At 47.3% G+C, this 18,905-nt stretch overlaps 3 protein-coding genes and 1 long non-coding RNA gene across 7 annotated transcripts in view; 2 read left to right on the forward strand and 2 right to left on the reverse strand.

Annotated features, from left to right (window-relative positions):
• Positions 1-4: 4 nt before the first annotated feature.
• On the reverse strand, positions 5-8,122 carry LOC101719988 (endothelial cell-selective adhesion molecule). The gene is made up of 7 exons (XM_004874463.3): positions 7,896-8,122; positions 4,170-4,360; positions 2,779-2,965; positions 2,463-2,618; positions 1,498-1,620; positions 1,087-1,219; positions 5-827 (listed from the first exon to the last, which is right to left on the reverse strand). Exons 1-7 carry the CDS (start codon positions 7,963-7,965, stop codon positions 512-514), a joined length of 1,176 nt encoding a protein of 391 aa, XP_004874520.1. The 5' UTR covers positions 7,966-8,122; the 3' UTR covers positions 5-511.
• LOC147830706 (uncharacterized) lies at positions 4,796-7,673 on the forward strand. Its single transcript, XR_015442082.1, has 2 exons — positions 4,796-5,076; positions 5,291-7,673. It is a non-coding gene; the product is annotated as an uncharacterized LOC147830706 (long non-coding RNA).
• Positions 8,123-8,253: 131 nt separating the features above from the next.
• LOC101722104 (endothelial cell-selective adhesion molecule-like) overlaps positions 8,254-18,905 on the forward strand; it is a 35,130-nt gene continuing 24,478 nt past the window's right edge. Inside the window, exon 1 of the mRNA XM_087187822.1 lies at positions 8,254-8,295. The gene's annotated coding sequence lies outside the window, so the exon portion shown is untranslated. The remainder of the gene's footprint in view (positions 8,296-18,905) is intronic.
• Positions 15,296-18,905, reverse strand: part of Msantd2 (Myb/SANT DNA binding domain containing 2) — a 33,503-nt gene continuing 29,893 nt past the window's right edge. For all 4 annotated transcript variants that reach the window (XM_004874474.3, XM_004874473.3, XM_087183926.1 and 1 more), the window contains one exon: positions 15,296-16,905. In XM_004874474.3, coding sequence (XP_004874531.1) covers positions 16,053-16,905 — 853 coding nt within the window. In that variant the 3' untranslated portion in view covers positions 15,296-16,052. The remainder of the gene's footprint in view (positions 16,906-18,905) is intronic.

Raw genomic sequence — 18,905 nt, forward strand, 5'->3', positions numbered from 1 at the left:
TCAGTTGGAAAAGGATATTTGATTTTTATTCCATACAAACACAATGTATCTTTATTGAAATTTGCGAAATAAAAACAAAAGCATTTCAAGTTAGTTTTAAAAATGCCTTTCCTGTCCTCTGCCCCAAGAAACCCAACCAGGCCAGCAGGACAGGTTACATTAATGCAAGGAGCTCTAGTGGCAGCAAAGGATGGTGTTAGATAGGGGTGAGGTACAGATCCTAGGAGGCTGGCAGTCTTCTCCAGGGCCCTTGGAGGTTAGCCAATCTCAGCAGCATTCAGCTGGCTTCATAAGGAGGAGCAGTGGCTCCCCCCAAACCCAGGTTTGCTTCCTCTTCTCCTTTGACCTCCTGGATATTTGGGTCTTACTGAGACCCAGTTTTCCCACAGTGAAGAGAGGTGAGGTCAGAGGACTGGGTTGTGCCCCCCCCCCCCAGCCCAAGGCTCAGGTCTGTGTGCTAGGGCTAACCCTTACAGGAAGGTGAGACACCAGATGGTGAGTGTCTAAGCCATCACACCAGAGACCCATCCTGAGTCTGGGCAGGCACCATCACATTCACTGCACCCATGCGTCTCAGAGCAGAGCGGGATACCCCACCAGGGCTGAGGGACACTGGCTGAGGGTTAGTCCCATCAGTCTTGGGTAGACTTGGTGAAGGCAGGGTTTGAGTAGAGACACTAGGCGTGGGGGTCAGAGTGCCAGGCCTGGGAGGGGCATGAGACGCCCGGAGGGCTCGTGCTGAGGTGACAGAGGAAAGAGTTCCATTCTTGGAGAGTGTGTCTGAGCCCTTGGACCAGGTCAGAGTCCGGGGAGCAGTAGCATCCTCCCTAGTCATCAAAGAAGTAATAAGAGGTCAGAAGAAGGGAAAAGAAGGGGAGAGTTTCTACATGCTTTATCTTACTCCCTGCCTTCATATACACACTGCAACACTTCTCTTGCTCTCCCTTAAAATCTGCCCATAAGAATGCTATTTTGATTACTGTCCACCCTTCCATTAGACAGGAGCTGCCTGAATTCCCAGATTCTGAGGGCAGTTAGGAGACACCCCACACACACACCATCAAAGCAGAGCTAGGGAACACTTACTTGATATCATTGGCTACATCCTCTAGGACCTTGCCCTGGCGTTGCCGTTGGTACAAGAGGATCAGCCCAACCAGCAGCACCAATCCAACCAGAGTGCCCACAGCCGCTCCAGTGATCACTGCAGCTCTTGACCCTATAAAAACCTTGTTGTCAGAGGGGGGCACCCAGCTGATCTGCACTCCTCTCCAATCCCACTCCCCTACTGCTGCCATCCACGTTTTCTCTTCTCTGCCTAGATGGGCTGTCAAGCAGAAAATAGCCAGCCACTGACCAAACATTTGCACAAACTTTGATCAGGACAAGTTCCCTAGTCTTTTACTACGAGAAGCCTGCCAAACAGGCCTCCTCCCCTCCTGCAAAGCCACCCCCACCACTGACCGCTCTTCTTGACCACACTTACCCCTCACTAACCTGTGGTTACTTTCAGGGTCACATTGCAGCGAGCACTGCCCACTTCATTCTGGGCTGTGCAGAGGTAGATGCCAGACATGGAAGTGGAAAGGTTGGTGAGTTTTAAAGACCCACGGTTGTTATCTGTGGATACAATTTAGCCATCAGTCCAGGGAACTTCTTTCCCTTGTTGGGAAAAGAAAAAATCCTTCCCTTCTTCTGGAATGTCCTCTTTCACTCTCAGGGAGTCACCACTTCTCTGTTCCCTGCTGGAGGGGAAGGGGATGAGGGACTGTTTCCAGTTGCAGACCAGCTACCTCAATACCCCTCTCCACTTAAATTTCTATTTAAAAGAGAACAGGGTTTTATTATCAAAGTCGTCCAATGAGGTTTGGGCCTGAGTACAGGCTTAGCCATGTGCAAGGCCCTGGATCTAATTCCTAGAACCTGAAAATAACAAAACAAAGTCCTTTCCTAAAAAGCAAGCAAACATACACAAAATGTCAAAGGAAAATAGAGGCATGAGCTAAAACTCTATATACCCACCAACTAGATCCAAAAGTTGCTAACATTTTGCCATATTTATTTCATCTCTCTAATGTTTAAAAGCATACCTCAGTGTGCATCTTCAAAAAATACGAACCCCATCCCACATATCCACAATATCATTGCTATACCTAAGAAATTGACGGCAATTCTCCAAAATCACCTAACACTTCATATTAAAAATTTTCCAGTTGTCTCTAAAAGATTTTTTATAGCTGATGTGTTCAAATCATGGCTATTGATAACCCATTTTACAAAGTTAGTGAGTGGCACAGCAGGACCTGAGCTCAGGCAGTCCAGCTCCAGAGCCTCTTTAGCAACAGTCTGTCTCATCCTCTTCCCCAGACCTTTTCAGCATACCTCCTCCTCCCACCCATCCTGTGGTACCACTTAGACCCCTTCTCCAGCCACAGCCTCAGGGTTTCCAGAAATTCCCTCACCTAAAACTGGTGGAAAGAAGACCTGGGGCAGTGGGGACAGCCGCTCCCACTGGTACTGAGCCGCAGGGTCGCTCCTCGGGGACTGGCAGCTCAGGGTCACATTGGCCCCTGCACGGGGCACACCCAGGAGTCTGCAGGCTGGAGTCGCTGGAGGAACTGGGGAAGGGAAAACAGGTTAAAACCCACACCCAAGAGACCCACAGACACTGCCTCTGTCACTCAATGTCCTGCCCCCAATTTTGGCCCCTTGGGAGGGAGGTGAACCTGAACTCTTGTGGGGTGGGGAGGGATCTGGAAGTGTGTGCTTCTCACTCACCCAGCACATTGAGTTCCACAGTTTTGCTGTCATGGCCCTTGTGTTGCACATTCACAGAGCAGCTGTAGGAGCCAGAGTCTTTTTTCTGGAGACCCTGCAGCCTCAGGGACACATTCCGAGAGGGCATGGCGTGGACCAGGGATACTCCAGGGTTGCTTGACACGGACCCGTTGATGTAGGCCAACACCTGGTGGGGGCAGGACAGCTTCTTGTTATTCCATGATGCCCTGTGTTCACAGTTCAGCCAGTCTCGCTCTCCTGAACTGGCCTTCTTCATGTGAGCCTCAGTGTTCACCCCTCTCCCCATCTATCTCTCACTGTGCCAAGGTATTGTTCCCTTAGGCACTGTCACTTGTCTCCCACTCGGGGCATTTAGAAGGGTGCATAAAAGAAGGGAAGACACAAGGGGAACTTAAGATTGCATAGTAGATCTAGGTTTTGTAGAGTTTGAAATTTATACAACTGGAAGGGGCATCTTTAACAAAACGAGGATGGAAACATCCTTTCACAAGAATCAAAGGACTTTATTGAACACATTTTCCAGGACATCGGAAGGAATCCATGCAAGTGAGGGGTTCTGAAAACTGCTTCACTGACTTCTGGGTAAACCAGAGTTTGAGTCTTGCTCAGAAAGGAGAAGAGGTGTGAGGTGTGGGAGGAAATGCCCTTTGGCTCTCCAGGTATAAAGGGGCAAGGTGAAAGGTGATAATCACCCCTGAAGAGTACCTGGTACTTGACAGTATCCAGAGCACAGAGAATGTGAGCAAAGAAACATGTTCGGCCTTTAAAAGTCATCTTAGGGCCGTAGATTTAGCTCAGTGGTTCTGCTGCCTGCCTCAGAAGCAGAAGGACCTGAGTTCAATCCCCGGTACCAAAAAAAAAAAAAGTCATCTTATTCAATGTAAGCTTTCCCTGTCCTCAATTCCCCAACCCCACCTCCACCACAGTAATGCCAGTGTCTCTGCTTTTATGTGTTTCTTTGTTTTTTGCCTCCCTCACACACAATGGGAGGACTGAACCTATGGCCTTCACACTAAGTTACACCCCATCCCTGTTTTTATCTTTTATACTGAGACTAAGTCTTGCCAAATTGCCTGGGCTGGGCTTGAACTTGTGGTCCTCCAAGCTCACCCTCATGGAGTGCTGGAATTACAGGCATGCACCACTACACCAACTCTTTACCAGTGTTTTGTGTGCTGGATTTCTAGGGGAAACTGGGGAAAAGAGAAGTCTTTTGGGGATGTCTTCCAGATGAAAAGACTGACACATGCTGTTCCCTTAAATTCGTTCTTGGTACTCCTATTCTCTGGCTGTCCCTCCCAACCTTACCAGCTCTTCCCTACACCCCAGCTGGGCTCCACTCACCACTCCTTGGGACACATTCCCCTTACCTGCTTTAGCTCCTTCTTCCCTTTCTGTTCCAGGAACCATATCACGAGCGGCACTTCCCATGGCTGGACCAAAAACTTTTCTCCTTCCAGAGTGTACCAGGTAGGGAGTACTATATCTGCTCCCTCTACCGCCCGCAATGTGGCGAGGCCAGCAGGCATGTGCACCTTCACCTGGGCCTTCAAGGGGTAAGCTGCAGACAGAGTGAGGTGTGAGCTTCCAATAGGGCGCCAAGGGCGAGGACAAACCTCACCGGTCTGGATACTTATCCTCTATACTCTCCCATTCTATGAATTTTATTTAATTTTTTATTAATTTTGTTAATGTAGCATAAGACTAAAGTAAGGCACTGAAAATGCCTTAGATGAGTTAAATTTATTCCATAAACATAAAGGTTTGGTTCCAGCTTTTTAAATAACTGTTAGCAAAATTATACATGCAAGAATCCTCATAGCAGTGAGAATGCCCTCTAAATCAGCACTGAGGGGTCCCCAGGGGCCGTCAGCCCTGCTTCTCATCTCCCACTCATGGGTTTCTAGAGGGCCTGGGGACACATTTCTATGTATTTATTCATATCCAGAAGCATATATTCCGAGCACCAGAAGAGGGGGCAGAGAAGAGAAGAAAGGGGCCGATCTACTACCTTTTGATATACACCCCACGTTGCACATTTACTCCCCCAATTTCCTTGGGCAAGAGGCCAGGGAGAACGGTGACAACGGTCGGGGCCACCAGGGCTCCTTCATCCGGAGTTCTCAACGCGATGGACAGAGGGGTTTGGGAAGGCACTGGGTTACTCTTTAACTCTGAGGCTCTTTCTGAACCGCGGGCATCCGGAGAAGAGAGAGGCGGCCCAGCAAGCAAGCCTGGCGCGGTGACTGTCACGCCCCGGCTCTTCCTAGGAAAGCGGTGGGTTGGAACCCAAAAGTTCTCGACTTCCCTTTTGGGGTCCGGGAGATCAGGGTGGGTCCTACTGGGGCGCAGGGAATTACAGGCAGGACGAACATCAGTCTTGTGGCAAGAACAAGGCTTTCTCTGTGGATGCCAGAGCTCTGGAGGTGGACCCGGGTGTTGGTTCCAGTTGGGGGGCTAACGCTAGGGACACTCAACCTGTGCCCTTTAGAGAGGCAATGGAGTGGCCAAGTGGAAGCCCTTTGGGAGTGACTTCGGGCTGGGACCCGGCCAAGTCTGAAGACGTCCGCGACCCTCGTCCTGGACCCTACGCTTCTGTGGCCGCGCGCTCTACCCCAGAGCAGGGGGCGCCGTCCGGGAGGTGAGCAGGCCGCGGTCTCTCCCCTCGAAGAGCAGGCCTTCCAGGAGCCATCCGGCCAGATGTGCGCTAGCCGCGCTGCTTTTCCGCTGCTTCGCGTCTCTACAGACCCCCCCCCGCGCCCGCCCCATTCCTTATACTTTGAAGCACCCCCCTTCTCATTTCCTGGCAGGAAACTTGTGCCTTGCGATAAGACAGAAGACAATGAAGGTGGGGTCGCTGAACCGGAGGCCCCACAGCCAAAAACAATCTTCCCCGAAGGAGCTTGATGCCCCTTGGGGACCTAGCCGGCGGCCTCTCAGCTAAAGCAGGACACACCAGGAGCCTTGGGGCTGTGCCTGCTTTTACCCAGGCTTCTGTGCAGTTTACTCTGAGGCCAGAAGGGTTCTTGCCAGAAAACTACCTGCATCCTCCATGGGCCCCAAGGACCAACTCCAGGTCATTTATAATAGCACTTTGTAAAAGGTAGAGGGGAGGTGATTTAAAATAAACGGTAATGGACTCACGGGGCTCAGGCAAATGCTCCCTGTCTCACACTCTCAGCCAGAGAACTGAGGAGAGCCACAGGCTGCCCCTCTCTTGCTCCTGGGTGTCTGTTGGAACAGAAGTCCCCGTCCCAACTGGACGTCCCTTTCCCAAGCAGCATCTTGGGTGCCACTAGGATAGGTGGGGGGGAATGGTTGGGTCTGAGCAAAGGACACAGAAGCCCAAGAAAAGGATCAATCTGGCTCACCGAGACCAGAGTGAGGAGCAGGGAGGGCTGAAATGGGCCTGCTCCCCAGGGCTACTATTTTTAGTCTCCCTCTTCTCTGAGAAACTCCCCCTGCAGGCTTCTCACGCCCCAGGGGCATCAGGCTGAGCAGCCTAGGAAGAACGCGGAGCTGGAGGATCTTGAGTCTGGACAAGCATGCGGGCCTGGGCCTAGCAGAGCTGGGTGCCTGCTCCATGTGGGGGGATTTAACACCCCAGCGCTGGGCAGCACGTGGGAACCCCCCCCGGGGGGGGGGGTAGCCCGTGGGAACAGTAAGTTTGGAATCTCAGTAGGCAAGCTCAGGCTCAGAGCTGGGGTTTCAAATGAGCTTCAGGTGAAGCCCAAACGACAAACCCAGATTTTTTCCCTCCTTGCTTGGAGACCTACCATCAGGGAAAGAGTCATCCCAAAAGTGGAGTTGGGGTAGAGTGCAAAAGGGAAAGGAGCTGAGGTTGAAGTTGGGGTTAAAGCAGAGCTGAGAAGCTGAGGGATCTCAGATGGGGTCTATCAAATCCAGATAGCAGCAAGCTGTCCAGGCTTTGGTGTGGCTGGGGGTCTGCTCAAGAGATACATTTATCTGGGAATCCAAGTATTTCATGCCCTAACACCATTAGTGCACAGACCAGACCAAAGCAGACATAGGAGCTAGGAGATACCATCATTTTGGCTGAATTTCACTCTGTGTATCCTCCTTCCTGTCCCCACTTATCCTGTCGTCCTCCAACCTGAGAAAAATGAGTTAAAGCTGAGGTCCCCAAACCTAGATTGGGACCCCTGAAAGGGAATAGCAAAATAGCCTGGAAGGCAGCAGATGAACAGTTTACAATGGGCTTTGTTCTTATGGGGTCCTTTCCTCCCCAGATGTGGCACTGGGCTATCTCAGCTCCCACTGAAGCTAGGTGCCCCTGAGGCTCTCAACACTTCTCCAGCACTTGCTCTCAGAGGTTCCCTTCTCCTCGTGTCCCCTCTTCCCTTATTTCCCTTGTCCCTTTGTCTGGGTGATTAAAGGGGTGGTGGACCTGGAAGGGTAAGGGGTACCACAACTCTGTGCCTCACAGTTTTTGAACCCTTCCCCCATTTCCTGTGTCCAAACGACCTCCCGGTCATGCCTTTGGGGCACCACCCATTATTTCCAGGGCAGGAAGCAGGAGGGGGGAAGAGGGAGGAACTGGGCTGGGGAACTGACGTGAAGTACGTGTGTCCAGCCCAAGGGCCAGGGCATTCTCCTGGGATCTTGGCACCAGCTTGTGTGTGGGGTGGGGGCACAGACGGGGACTGGAGTTGAGTCCTTAAGCTCTTTAGTCAGTGTCTCATCTATGGCCTTAGCTCATCCAGCTTTGCAGAGTTGAGGTGGAGAGCAGGGGGGAGAATGGTTTCCAACTTACACCACTGGTATCAGGGGCTCGCCTGGAGATGCCCTTACTCAGGAGTGGTAGGGAGTGGAGGGGGAATGGTTCCTGTCTCATCCCAGTTATCTGGGTCTCACCTGGAGATGCCCTTACTCCCACAAACTGGGAGCTGTCCCTGCTACAGTAGGGAGAAAAATCAGCACCACCTAGTGAAGCCGAGGGAAATGGGGAGGAGGGGAAGAGTGCGAAGCAGGGGTCGCGTCCAAACCAGTTCTCATCAGTGCCCAAAGTCCTCCCTCAGGGTCGCATTCACCCATCCTGCATCCCAAGTCCCCTCTAGGTCCCAGGTTTGACTCACCGAGGGTACTGAGCCCCAGGAACAAACACAGCGGCCAGTTGGTGGCAGGGGGTGCAGGTAGGGGGATCATGACCCTCCCTGGCCAGAACGGAGTCAGGGGCTCTAATTCCGAGACACACCGTCCGACAGGTACTGAGGCTGCAAGACAGCCCGAACGTGCACTGGAGCCAGACCACCGACCGTCACCAAGGGCGGCTCCAGCCCAAGTCCGATGGTGTGTGCGGGTGGTGGGGTGGGGACCGAGGGCGACAGGGGGCGGGACATTCGAAGGGGCGGAGAGGTCGAGCGCTCCCAGGCTGGGCGAGTGGTGACCCGCGCGGGGTGGGGGTTGGAGATCTTCCAGCGCTCGCAGGGACGGATCCCGCCGCCTCTCCCGGGTGAAGCTGCAGGCTAGAGCTGGGTAAGCTAGGTGCCTCCGGAGGCTTTCAACACTTGAGATGCCCCTGGAACCGGCAAGGGGGGTCAGAAGGAAAGAGGAGGGTCCTGAACCATCACACACACCCCGCCGGTGCAGGGGAGGGCTACTAGGAAGTGAAAGCTTTTGGGGGAGCTTCAGAAGTCCGGGAGCCGCCTGCACCCCGACACTGTAAAAAGCCTTGAGGCTTCCACACGAATAACCTATTAACAAGGGCGCCCTTCGTGAAGGACAGGGGAGCCGAGTTTTCTCAGGGCACCAGTTCGGCAGTGTGGGAGCGCTGCGGCGAAAGAAGCCAGTGCGTAGCCCCAGCGGCTGCGCAATCGGACCCGGTCCCAAGGGCTGCCCCGGAGGAGGCCTGGGACAGCGCCGCGCGGCGGGCACGCGGGAACTGTCTTCCCGCGTGGGCATGGATGACAGCGGCTCACTGCGGGTTTTCACAAACTCGTTAAAACCCAGGCCTGGGGGTTACTTCTACCCGGAGCTGGGAAGATTGGCCTAAGGTCTCCCCAAGACCTGAGCCGGAAACTGAGACAAGTCCTGTTCCCAGCTCCTCATCCCTGAAACAAACTACTATAGGCATTAAACTGACTGGGGAGGAGGGTAGGCTGCAGGAAGATACACAGGACAAAAATTTCTGTTTCTTCTTTAACCGGATCTTCACCGCCTCCCATCCCCACAGTGAGCAGCTCAGGCCCGCTCTGATCCTTTAATTCCCAGGACTAGATCTTGTTCGCTGTGAATTTAATTTAACCGCCCCCCTTCTCCATCCCCCGCCATATGGTCAAAAGAATCTCTGCGCCCTCTGCCGGCCGGGGCTCCCTCACACAAGGGCACGCACCTATTCAGTCACTTTCCACACAACAGCACCCCACCCCCACCCCCGCCACCAAGCTTCAAATCGTGGTCTGAAGCAGCCCTTAGCCACGGAGCGAAGGTTACCCAGGGCAGAAAGCATAAGCATAAATTCCTGGCATTGCCCACTCGCTCTAGGGGAACAGTTTGTGAATAAAAGCAACCAGGCCTGCTGGATTCTCTATACTCCATTCAAGCAGTTGTGTTTTGACACTGACCTTGTGCACTTTTCTGTACAGTGTGCTATAGACCCTCTCAGCTTCTCAGCTGTTCTTTCCTAATGTGAACTACCTGGCTCCTCTTCGAATACTTGCCATGCAATGGCTCTGAGAAATGCTTATGCAAACACTAGACTGCTCATGCCATCCCTGGAATCTAATACTAGGCAGCCCAGTGGCTGCAAAGGCAACAGTGGGTAACTACCAGCCTCACATCCTTTTGTGGGAATTTACAAAACTTTGGATTGTCAAGATTAGGGAAGGGGGCAGGCTAGTGGTTTGCTTTTTCTGAAATTGTTTTTCAAATTTTTCTTGCTTTTAGTCTGCATTTCAAAAGACCTCTTGTAAATACCCTTCTGTAGTTTCAAGACCAGGGTTAAATCACCCCAGGTAACTTCTTCCAAGAAAAGAAGTGCAAAACATTGATTGTAACCTGGGAATGCAGCAGCACCTGGTCACACAAGTGTGTTCATCCCTATCAAGTGCTTACATAAAGTATGGATTAGGGGTGGAGATTTAGCTCAGTGGCACCGCACCTGCCTTGCAAGTGCAGGGTCCTGAGTTTTGATCCCCAGTACCAAAAAAAAAAAAAAAAAGTATGGCTTCAACATTCACTGCCTGTAGCTAACTTCCCTTCAGAATCCAGATCACCACCTGCTACATGGGAAGTAAAGCCACAATGAAGAATCCATGCACAGTGAATGTTTCCATGTGAAATAGCAGCAGTCTCCTCAGGACTTTTATCCCAATCACAGAATATTCTACAGTCTCTTATTCCATCCACTTTTTTCAGAGCCTGAAGGAGTCAAGTAGTGGAAGTGGACAGAATCTTCATTGCTTTCTCCAAGTTTATGCCAAAATGCATTTTAGGGTAAACATTGCTCTCTACCCTGAGGTAAAAGGTGAATGCTGGCACACATTATCCTTGCATGACCTGGGAACTGCTTACATAAACAGGTTGTGTGCAAGAACTAAGTTCTTAGTTCGTGTTTCTTTACATCGTACTTCATCTGAGACTGTCAAAAAATTTCCTACTACTGATACTTAAATTTGAATATTGTTATGGATTATAACCCTAAAATTTCATGCACTCATACGTGGGGCGTTTGGGAGGTGACTGGGTCATGGATGCATAATACGCATCAGTGGATCAGTTCACTGATGTGTTCTCAGCTAAATGAGAGGTTGGGAAGTGAAGCCTAATTGGGTGGTGGTGGGTCACTGAGGCATGGGTTTGAAGGGTACATTGTATCTCCCTTCCTCCTTCCTCGATACCTCTCTCTGCTTGTCTGTCATGCCATAAGCAAGCCTCTGCCATGTCACCCTACATTGCAGCCAGCTATTGACTGAAACCTCTACAAACTGTGAGCTAAATTAAATCTCTTCTTCAATTTTTGGGTGCTGGGTGTTTTGCCTCAGCAATGAGAACGTAACTAAGACAGACTTTGGTGCCAGAGAAGTGGGGTCACTGCTGCAATGCTGCCTGAGCATGTGGTTCAGAAACCTTTGGAACTGGCATGCCAGAGTTAAGACAGGTTTGGAGAAGCAGCCCTAGGATGCTGTGAGCTGAGCTTGATGGGTGATTCTGGTCAGAGCTCAGGAAACCAGACTTGATTGCAGTGCAGCAAAAGACCAGGTGCAAAAGGTTTTGGTCAGGAAGGACTCCACTGACAGTTGGACTCCAGGCCATAAGTGTTATGCTCTTGCTGAAAATGTGTCTGCATTTTGCTTGTGTCGTGAGACTTTGGGGGAAACTGAGATTAAGGGTAGTGGACTAATTAATCTAGTGGAGGAAGTTTCAAGGCAGCCAAACATTCATGCTGTGGCTTGGGGACTTTTAGCCAGCTCCACATTTGAATCAAGCAAATAGCCTGCAGAAAGATTTTAAAAGTTTTGAGTTTGGCCAGAAAGTAAAGTCCAATAAAGTTGGGGCCTGCAAACATGGAATAGAGAATTTGGTTGCTGAAAAGATTAGTATTAAAAAGAAGCCCTTAAGCACTATGGAACAGAACAACAGGAAAAATGCGAGGAAATGAGGAAACAAGGCTCCACTTTTTGTAGGCTCAGAATTGCAAAGGCAAGGGACTTTGCTTTGAGAAGAGGCAAGAGCCCTATGCTCCAGAATGGCAGCAGCCTAAGGAATGGGAACTGAGTCCTGGGATTCAGTTCACTGTCCTCAACCATCCAGCACTGAAAGACCTCTACAATCACCAGCAAGACTCAAAAGGGCTCAGATACTGCCCCAGCTAGCAGCAGACCTTGGCATCCATCTACATGGTGCTGGCTTTAGGTACATGCAGAATGCAAGAGTTGTAGTCAGGAAGGCATCAATCTAGATTTCAGAAGGCCTGGGAGGCCAGGCAGTGTGCCCCTGCAAGGGTAATGTGTGAAGCTGAAAGTGCAGTGGAGATCCCAGGTTGGAGAAGCCAGGAACATGGATCATCTAAGGAAAGCTGCAAGCAGCCCAAGAGAGAAGCCACGAGGACCACCTCAACTGGCAATGCAATAGGGGTGGGGCCATCCAAGCCCTTTGGAGTTCCTATCTCACAGATTGCCCGAGGGGCTGGACATGGAACTGCAGGAGACCAGCTTGAAACTGGACTGAGCAGGCTTTAGATATTATTGATTTGGCTTATAAATCTGGCTGTTGCTTAAGACTAAGTCACTCCAAGGCCTAAGAGTGAATTGCTAATTGACCTTTCAGCTGGTGTTTGGAGATAGATTTCCCTATGCCAGTGGTCACAATTGAGGTCTCAATGATCGATGAAGTTGTGACATCTATAATACCAAGGAAATACTGCAGCTGAGGAATTATGACTCTGTGCAAAGATAATGCAGGTGGCTCAATTAGCTATGACCTGCGAGATGGCACAGGTGCCTTGTTAACTGTGACCTGTCCTTCGCAAGCATAGTTACTTCCCTTTCACAGCTTGGGTCATTAAATGTATTAGTTCTACTCCTTCCTTACATCTGCCTTCACGCCCCCTTGCTATGTTGTATAATCATAAATACTAATCCAGAGCCTGTCGTTTTACCCAGATAGCACTAAGATCAGGTGGTCTTTAGCCAGGAAAGAGCTAAAGATTAATTCCCAGCCCCACAAGTAATAAGCTATCGTTCAGGGCCAAGGATTTACCTCAGTGGTTGTGTCGCCTGCCTCGCAAGTGCAAGGACCCAAGTTTGATATCCAGTACCAAAAAAAAAAGTAAAAAAATAAGCTATCGTTCAATCCATAGTCCTTATTTCTTGTTCTTTGTATATTATTCTTTCAGCCCCTGCTGTACCCTCAATCAGGTGACTGGTCGTCGGGCTATTGAGCACGAACATGGAACTCTAGGATTTAATGTTTGCCCTGCTGGGTTTCAGTCTTGCTTTTGTCCCATTGCTTTCTATCCTATTTCTTCCTTTTGGAATGTGAATATTTAGCCTGTGCTATTTTATGTTGGATATGTTCAACTTTTTTTTTTCTTCTGGTACTGGGGATCGAACTCAGGACCTTGTGCTTGTGATGCAGGTGTGGCACCACTGAGCTAAATCCCCAGCCCTGTTAAACTTTCTAAAATTTTTACAGGGGCCCAAGTAAAGCTAAGTTTGCCTTAAATCTCAGAGACTATTGACTTGGGTTTTTCAGCAATGCTGAAACTGTTAGGACTTTGGGAACTGTTTGAGATGGACTAAATGCATTTTGCATAAAGGGATGGGAATGAGTCTTTTGGAGGCCAGGGACAGAATGTTATGGTTTTTATTTAACGTCCCACGCACTCATAGGTGGGGCTTTTGGGAGGTGACTGGATCATAGATTTGTAACATTCATTAGTGGATCAGTTCACTGATGTATTTATAGCTAAATGTGATGTTGGGAGGTGAAGCCTGATGGTGGTGGTGGTGGGTCACTGGGGGCATGGCCTGGAATGGTATATTTTCCTCCTTTGATCCCTCTGACTGCCACTGCCTCCCCCGCCCCGGGATTGAACTCAGGGCCTTGGGCTTGCCAGGCAGGCGCAGCACCACTGAGCTACAACCCCGGCCCCATCTGCTTCTTGTCTGCCATGCCACAAGCAAGCCTCCTCTTCCATGCCTCTCTTCTGCCTTGGAGCCAACTGACTGTGGATTGAAACTTCTATAAACTGTGAGCCAAAATAAACCTTTCCTCCTTCAATTTATGGGTGCTGGGTGTCTCCATGACAACAAAGTAAGACCAATAGAGGGTCTCTGCCCCATACACTGAATCAGTTATAAGGCTCATTTAAGGTCTTAAAAGTCCACTTCTTGTTTTTAGCAGTGCTTATAGTTATCTAACAACCTGCTGTCTTTTCTATTTTGTTTTTGGTATCGGGGATCGAACTCGGGACCTTGCGCTTGCATGGCAGGCGCCAGAATCACTGAGCTAAATCTCCAGCCCCTGCTGTCTTTTCTAGGCTGTTCTGACCAGTGATTGGATATTTAGTATCAGCAAGCTACTTTTTCAGCAAGCCTACATCTCCCGGTGCTTAGCTTTGTCCTCTGCTTCCCCTGACCCAAACCATGTCAAGCCAAAGGTAAAATCTCAGTTGGATCTGGTCTTTGCCATCTTCTCCATGCCGGTCACAGTAGTCTAGCAATGCCCCATTCTCAGTAATGTTAGATAGATAGGTCTCAAGCATCCTCACTAAATGTTCCCAGAATGTTCTACTCCCAACTAAGAAAACAGCAGCAATAGGATGCAGGATAGGAAAAAAAAATGCATGAAATATTAATGTAGTTTTTAGGACTGACCAATTGTAAAGTTTGAGATGCTATGTAGCACTCCTAATAATGCTTTTTCCTACAGCACTTAGCTTTGAATACTGTGAGATTATAGCTACAAGATAGTCAATGCACCTCAGTCTGTAGAACTTAATTTCAAATCTCTAAGAAGAGCAATCCCATGAGAACTTACTAAGGCCATCTACAACCTGTGCCCAGGGGAACAGGTGCCACACACACTCTCGGGATATTTATATTCTCCTGGAACTAGCAATATTTGTAGCAGCTTGTATCAGAAAACCACCAAGTCTATAAGCTCAGACTCAAATAACATAAATCAAAGCCACTCTATTGATTGTAAGCTCTCTAGTCATTACAAAAATAAACATCAAGAGACCAAGAGATAAGAAAATGAGTAAAATCACTGATTTGAGACCAGTCAGGTTGTGGGTAAAGAAAATTTTTTTAACAGTGTGCAATTTTATCTACAATAGTATTGAGAAATGGGGAGGACCACAGCTCTTACCTGTATCTGCAGCCCATTTAGAGAAGAGCAACTGAGAGATGTTGAAAAATCATTAAAGATAAATAAATGACCCAACAAGTTCCTGCCATGAAACCAGAGATCCTTGTCTACTGTACTAGTAAACTGTTCTTACCCGAGAGTGCTGGCTGACCCAGTAGAAGTTCTAAAAGATCTAAACACCATAGTTACATTGCTAGTGGACTGATACCTTCTAATTTCCTTTCCTTTCTAAAATTCTTTTTAAAACAGGGCCGGGGATTTAGCTCAGTGGTGCCACCGCTTGCCTTGCAAGCGAAAGGTTCCCAGTTCGATCCCCAGTACCAAAAAAAACCCAGGATGCTCACTTCCCTTTTTTAAACACAAGGTGACATCACCTTCCCACTTGTACTCCTTGCCCCTGATTACCTAGTATAAAAGATAAGGAATAAAAGTCTTATAAATTAATGTTTCTAGGGTTAGAAGGAATAGCTTAGTCTTTTTTTTTGGTACTGGGGATCGAACTTGGGACCTTATGCTTGCCAGGCAGGTACCGGAACCACTGAGCTAAATCCCTGGCCCTAGCTTAGTCATTTTTTAAAAAATATCAAATGAGAGGGTCAATGACCTTTGGTGCTCGTAAGAATGACACTGGTCACAAGGGTATAAAGAAAAAGTAGAGTGATCCTGCTATTTCTTTTGTTTATTCGTAGCAGTAAAGCCAGAACACAGTCCCCACTGCCAGTCCTCTCCTACAAAAAGCTCAACTTAGCACGCCAAGAGGCCAGGAATTACTTTAATTTTCTTTTTTAAAAAAGTTTAAATGCCAACACAACCATAAAGTTGGTACATCACAGAAACAAAGATCTTTGCAGGCAACACTGATTGGAAATAGCAAAACACTTGGTTGGTGAAAAAAATGAAACTCTAAATTATATACAATAGTAGCTAAAGGTGATATTGAAAAAGTCTTATTTTCTGTGACTCAAATTTAACTTGCCGTTATCTATTGCTTATTTATTCAGCATTGTAAATAATACTTATATAGAGACATAGAGATGTGTAAAAATGAAACATTGTGAAAAAAATACAATTTTTCAATTTCATATGAAACTCAAAGTATAAGTTTTGTCCAATATGGAATGCACCTACATTTGTTTATATTAGGGCTCTAAAATTCATTTAAAAATTGTTTTTAAAAAAGAAACAACTGACCCACCATGCAAGTTTATTACATATCTTGCTTGCTCAAAATGAGCATTTTTTGGTGAAGTCTGTTTTTTCTGCCCAAAGTCTACTATGATTCCTTAGAGGTTGTACTGGCCCAACTGTGGAGAGAGTCCTCATGAAGAATCTGATGGCAGCATCTCGATAAGGAAGGGTCTGGGTAATGGAAAGTGAGACAGGGAGACAAGAGCCCAAATCCTTATGAAGGATGACATTCAGTTATTAAATTTTAAGGGGTATCCAATGGCTTTTTCCAGGCACTCAACTAAAGAGCCAGCGGAAAGAAAATCCCTCTCTACTTCTACAAATTTGATATAGATGGATTTGGGGGAAACTCCAGGATCCACAATACAGTTCTGAGACAAAAACCCATTAATACCAACCCAATCTTTGCTGAAGGTTTTGGTATTTGCTTGGAAATGTAAAAATAAGCACTGCTGCAGAGTCCGGACCTCAGCAATTCCGAGGTAGCAATAGATAATTCGGGTGGGTTCTATTTCCACCTGCAATGAGGCTTGTGCTGACAGGGTTTCCAGGTCAACCCTGCCTTCTTTTCCTGGGTCCACAGAATGTCGCTCCATGTGGGGTGAGAGGGGCCTTTCAATACATTCTTCATAGCCAATGGCATAAAGGCCTGGGCTTTTGGGAATCCCTCCTGGCAATAAATACTGAACAACATTCCCACCAGTTGGTTTGGAGTGGGCAATGGGTATCCAGTCGATTTCCATGTGCAACTCCAGGCACCTAGCTTCACTAATAGTGATCTCTAAAAATTTGTAGTAAACATTTTTCCAGTTCATTTTTTGCACTCGGGTCATAATGATCCGACCTTCAGGCTTCTCAGAGTTGAAGTACTCTCGAAGTCGCTTGCCAAGGGGCACCTGGGAGCTGATCTCAGCATAATGGTAACGGATATCCTCTTTCCAACGAGTATTATAACCAATTCCAAAAATGGCCAGTTTATTAGAAAGATGGAGCCTTGAAAAATCTGTCCAGCTCTGAAACAGTTCCCATTTCAACTGTACTGACTCCAAAATCTGTACAATATTCTGCATGATGTCTCGCTTCCTAGAAAGAGAAGAGAAATAAATGTCAAATTTCTTAGGTGTCTAGAATATCACTTCCAGGAGAACTTTCTTTTTTTGGTACCGGAGATCAAACTCAGGACCTTGCACTTGCAAGGCAGGCAGCGGAACCACTGAACTAAATCCCCAGCCCTCAGGAGAACTTTCTATGATGACAGAAATTTTCTGTATCTGTGTTGTCTAATAGCCACTAGAATTTAAACTGTGGCTAATGTCAGTGAGGTATTAAATATCTAATTACAGTATATTTAATTTAAAATCATATTTAAGACATGACTAGTGGCTTCCATTTTAAATAATCATTGTATTACAAATATAAAAAATACTCCTATGAAGTTTCCAGGAATTAATGATAAACTGCTTTCTATTACTTCTGTAGTCTTGCTATGTCAAATTTAATACATATTTATACATGAGACTCTAAGACTGCAGAAGTTCAAGCTTGTGTGTGTGTGTGTGTGTGTGTGTGTGTGTGTGTGGTACTGGAGATTGGACCCAGGCCCTTCACATGCTACACCAACATTCTATACTCAGCTACATCCTAAGCTGTCTTCAAACTTGGGATCTTCCTGTCTCAACTTCCTGAGTACCCACGATTACAGGTACATACCACCACACACAGCAATCATAAATTTTTTTTTTAGTACCGGGGATCAAACTCAGGACCTCGTGCTTGCCAGGCAGTCATTATGCAACTGAGCTATATCCCTGGCCCAATCATGAATTTTTTTCTTTATTTTGGTACCAGGAATCAAACTCAGGACCTTGCACTTTCGAGGCAGGTGGCAGAACCACTGAGCTAAATTCCCAGCCCTCAATCATGAATTTTTAAAGTAACTACCATAATGCCTATATTGGCTCTCCAATCTAAGAGTCAAAAAAGGGTGAAGGATGCTTTACTCAGAAGAACATCCAGTGTCACTTAAAATAATTAATAGGCTAATTTCTAACCTGGAAATTCTGAAAAGTTCAGTAATTTTGGCCCATATACATATGCTGTAGGAAAACATACAACTATGATTAAATGACCTCATTAAAATATCTTCTATTTGTCTGAAGTGCCTTAGTATTCCAAAATTTTAGAGTTACCATAAAAATCTGAGAATTCAGATGGAAAAAGTCCACATTAGACTTAGGGGTTTTTTCCCCCCTAGTACTTGGGATCAAACTCAGGACCTTACACTTGCCAGGCAGGCGCGGCGCTACTGAGCTACATCCTCGGCCCTCTAGGCTTAGGTTTTAAGAGAAAAAGATTCAAAATAATAAATTGATACTATTCCAAAAATTCCCTTCCCTTTTTTTTTTTGAGACAGAGTATTTCTATGGGTTCCATGCTGGCCTGGTCCTCACAATGTAGCACAGGCTAGCCATCAACTTGCAGTGATCCTCCTAAGTCTTCTGAATGCTGAGATTACAGGCATGTACCACCATCCCTGGCTTAGAAAACTGTTTATAAAGAAAGGCAAAAGTATAGAAATTATTTGAATTTTGAGTTAAATAGCTAACAGAATAAGGTAACTCATAACTTGTAAGCTGATATTTCATATACTTTATTACATATATGAATATGTAATTATAAGTTTGTTTCTCAAGTATGGCAAAGCTTTGATGGTGAGATTGGTTTGTTAAATATTAATTTGGCAACAAACTACCACACTCCACATCAATTATAGTTTTTTTTGGTACTGGGGCTCAAACTCGGGACCTTGTGCTTGCAAGGCAGGCCGTGGAACCACTGAGCTAAATCCCCGGCCAGACATCAGTTATAGTTTTAACCTACAAATATACTCATCTGTCACATTCATTCACAAACTAAGGCAAGAAAAGTGGGTTTGCTAACATATTGTTGAGGAAGCCATGAGAGACAGAACCTTGAGCCTTATCTACTGAACTCTCATTCTCCAGGGAAGTTTTTGGAACATTGTGAAAAAACTACACATAGCCATTCTGTCAGTCTGCTTACCTCTCTAGACTGTCTAGGAG

This window comes from Heterocephalus glaber, unplaced genomic scaffold (assembly GCF_053883595.1).
Source record: "Heterocephalus glaber isolate CG9 unplaced genomic scaffold, H.glaber_assembly_v1.0 deba00000006, whole genome shotgun sequence".
In the NCBI taxonomy this organism is placed as follows: Eukaryota; Metazoa; Chordata; class Mammalia; order Rodentia; family Bathyergidae; genus Heterocephalus; species Heterocephalus glaber.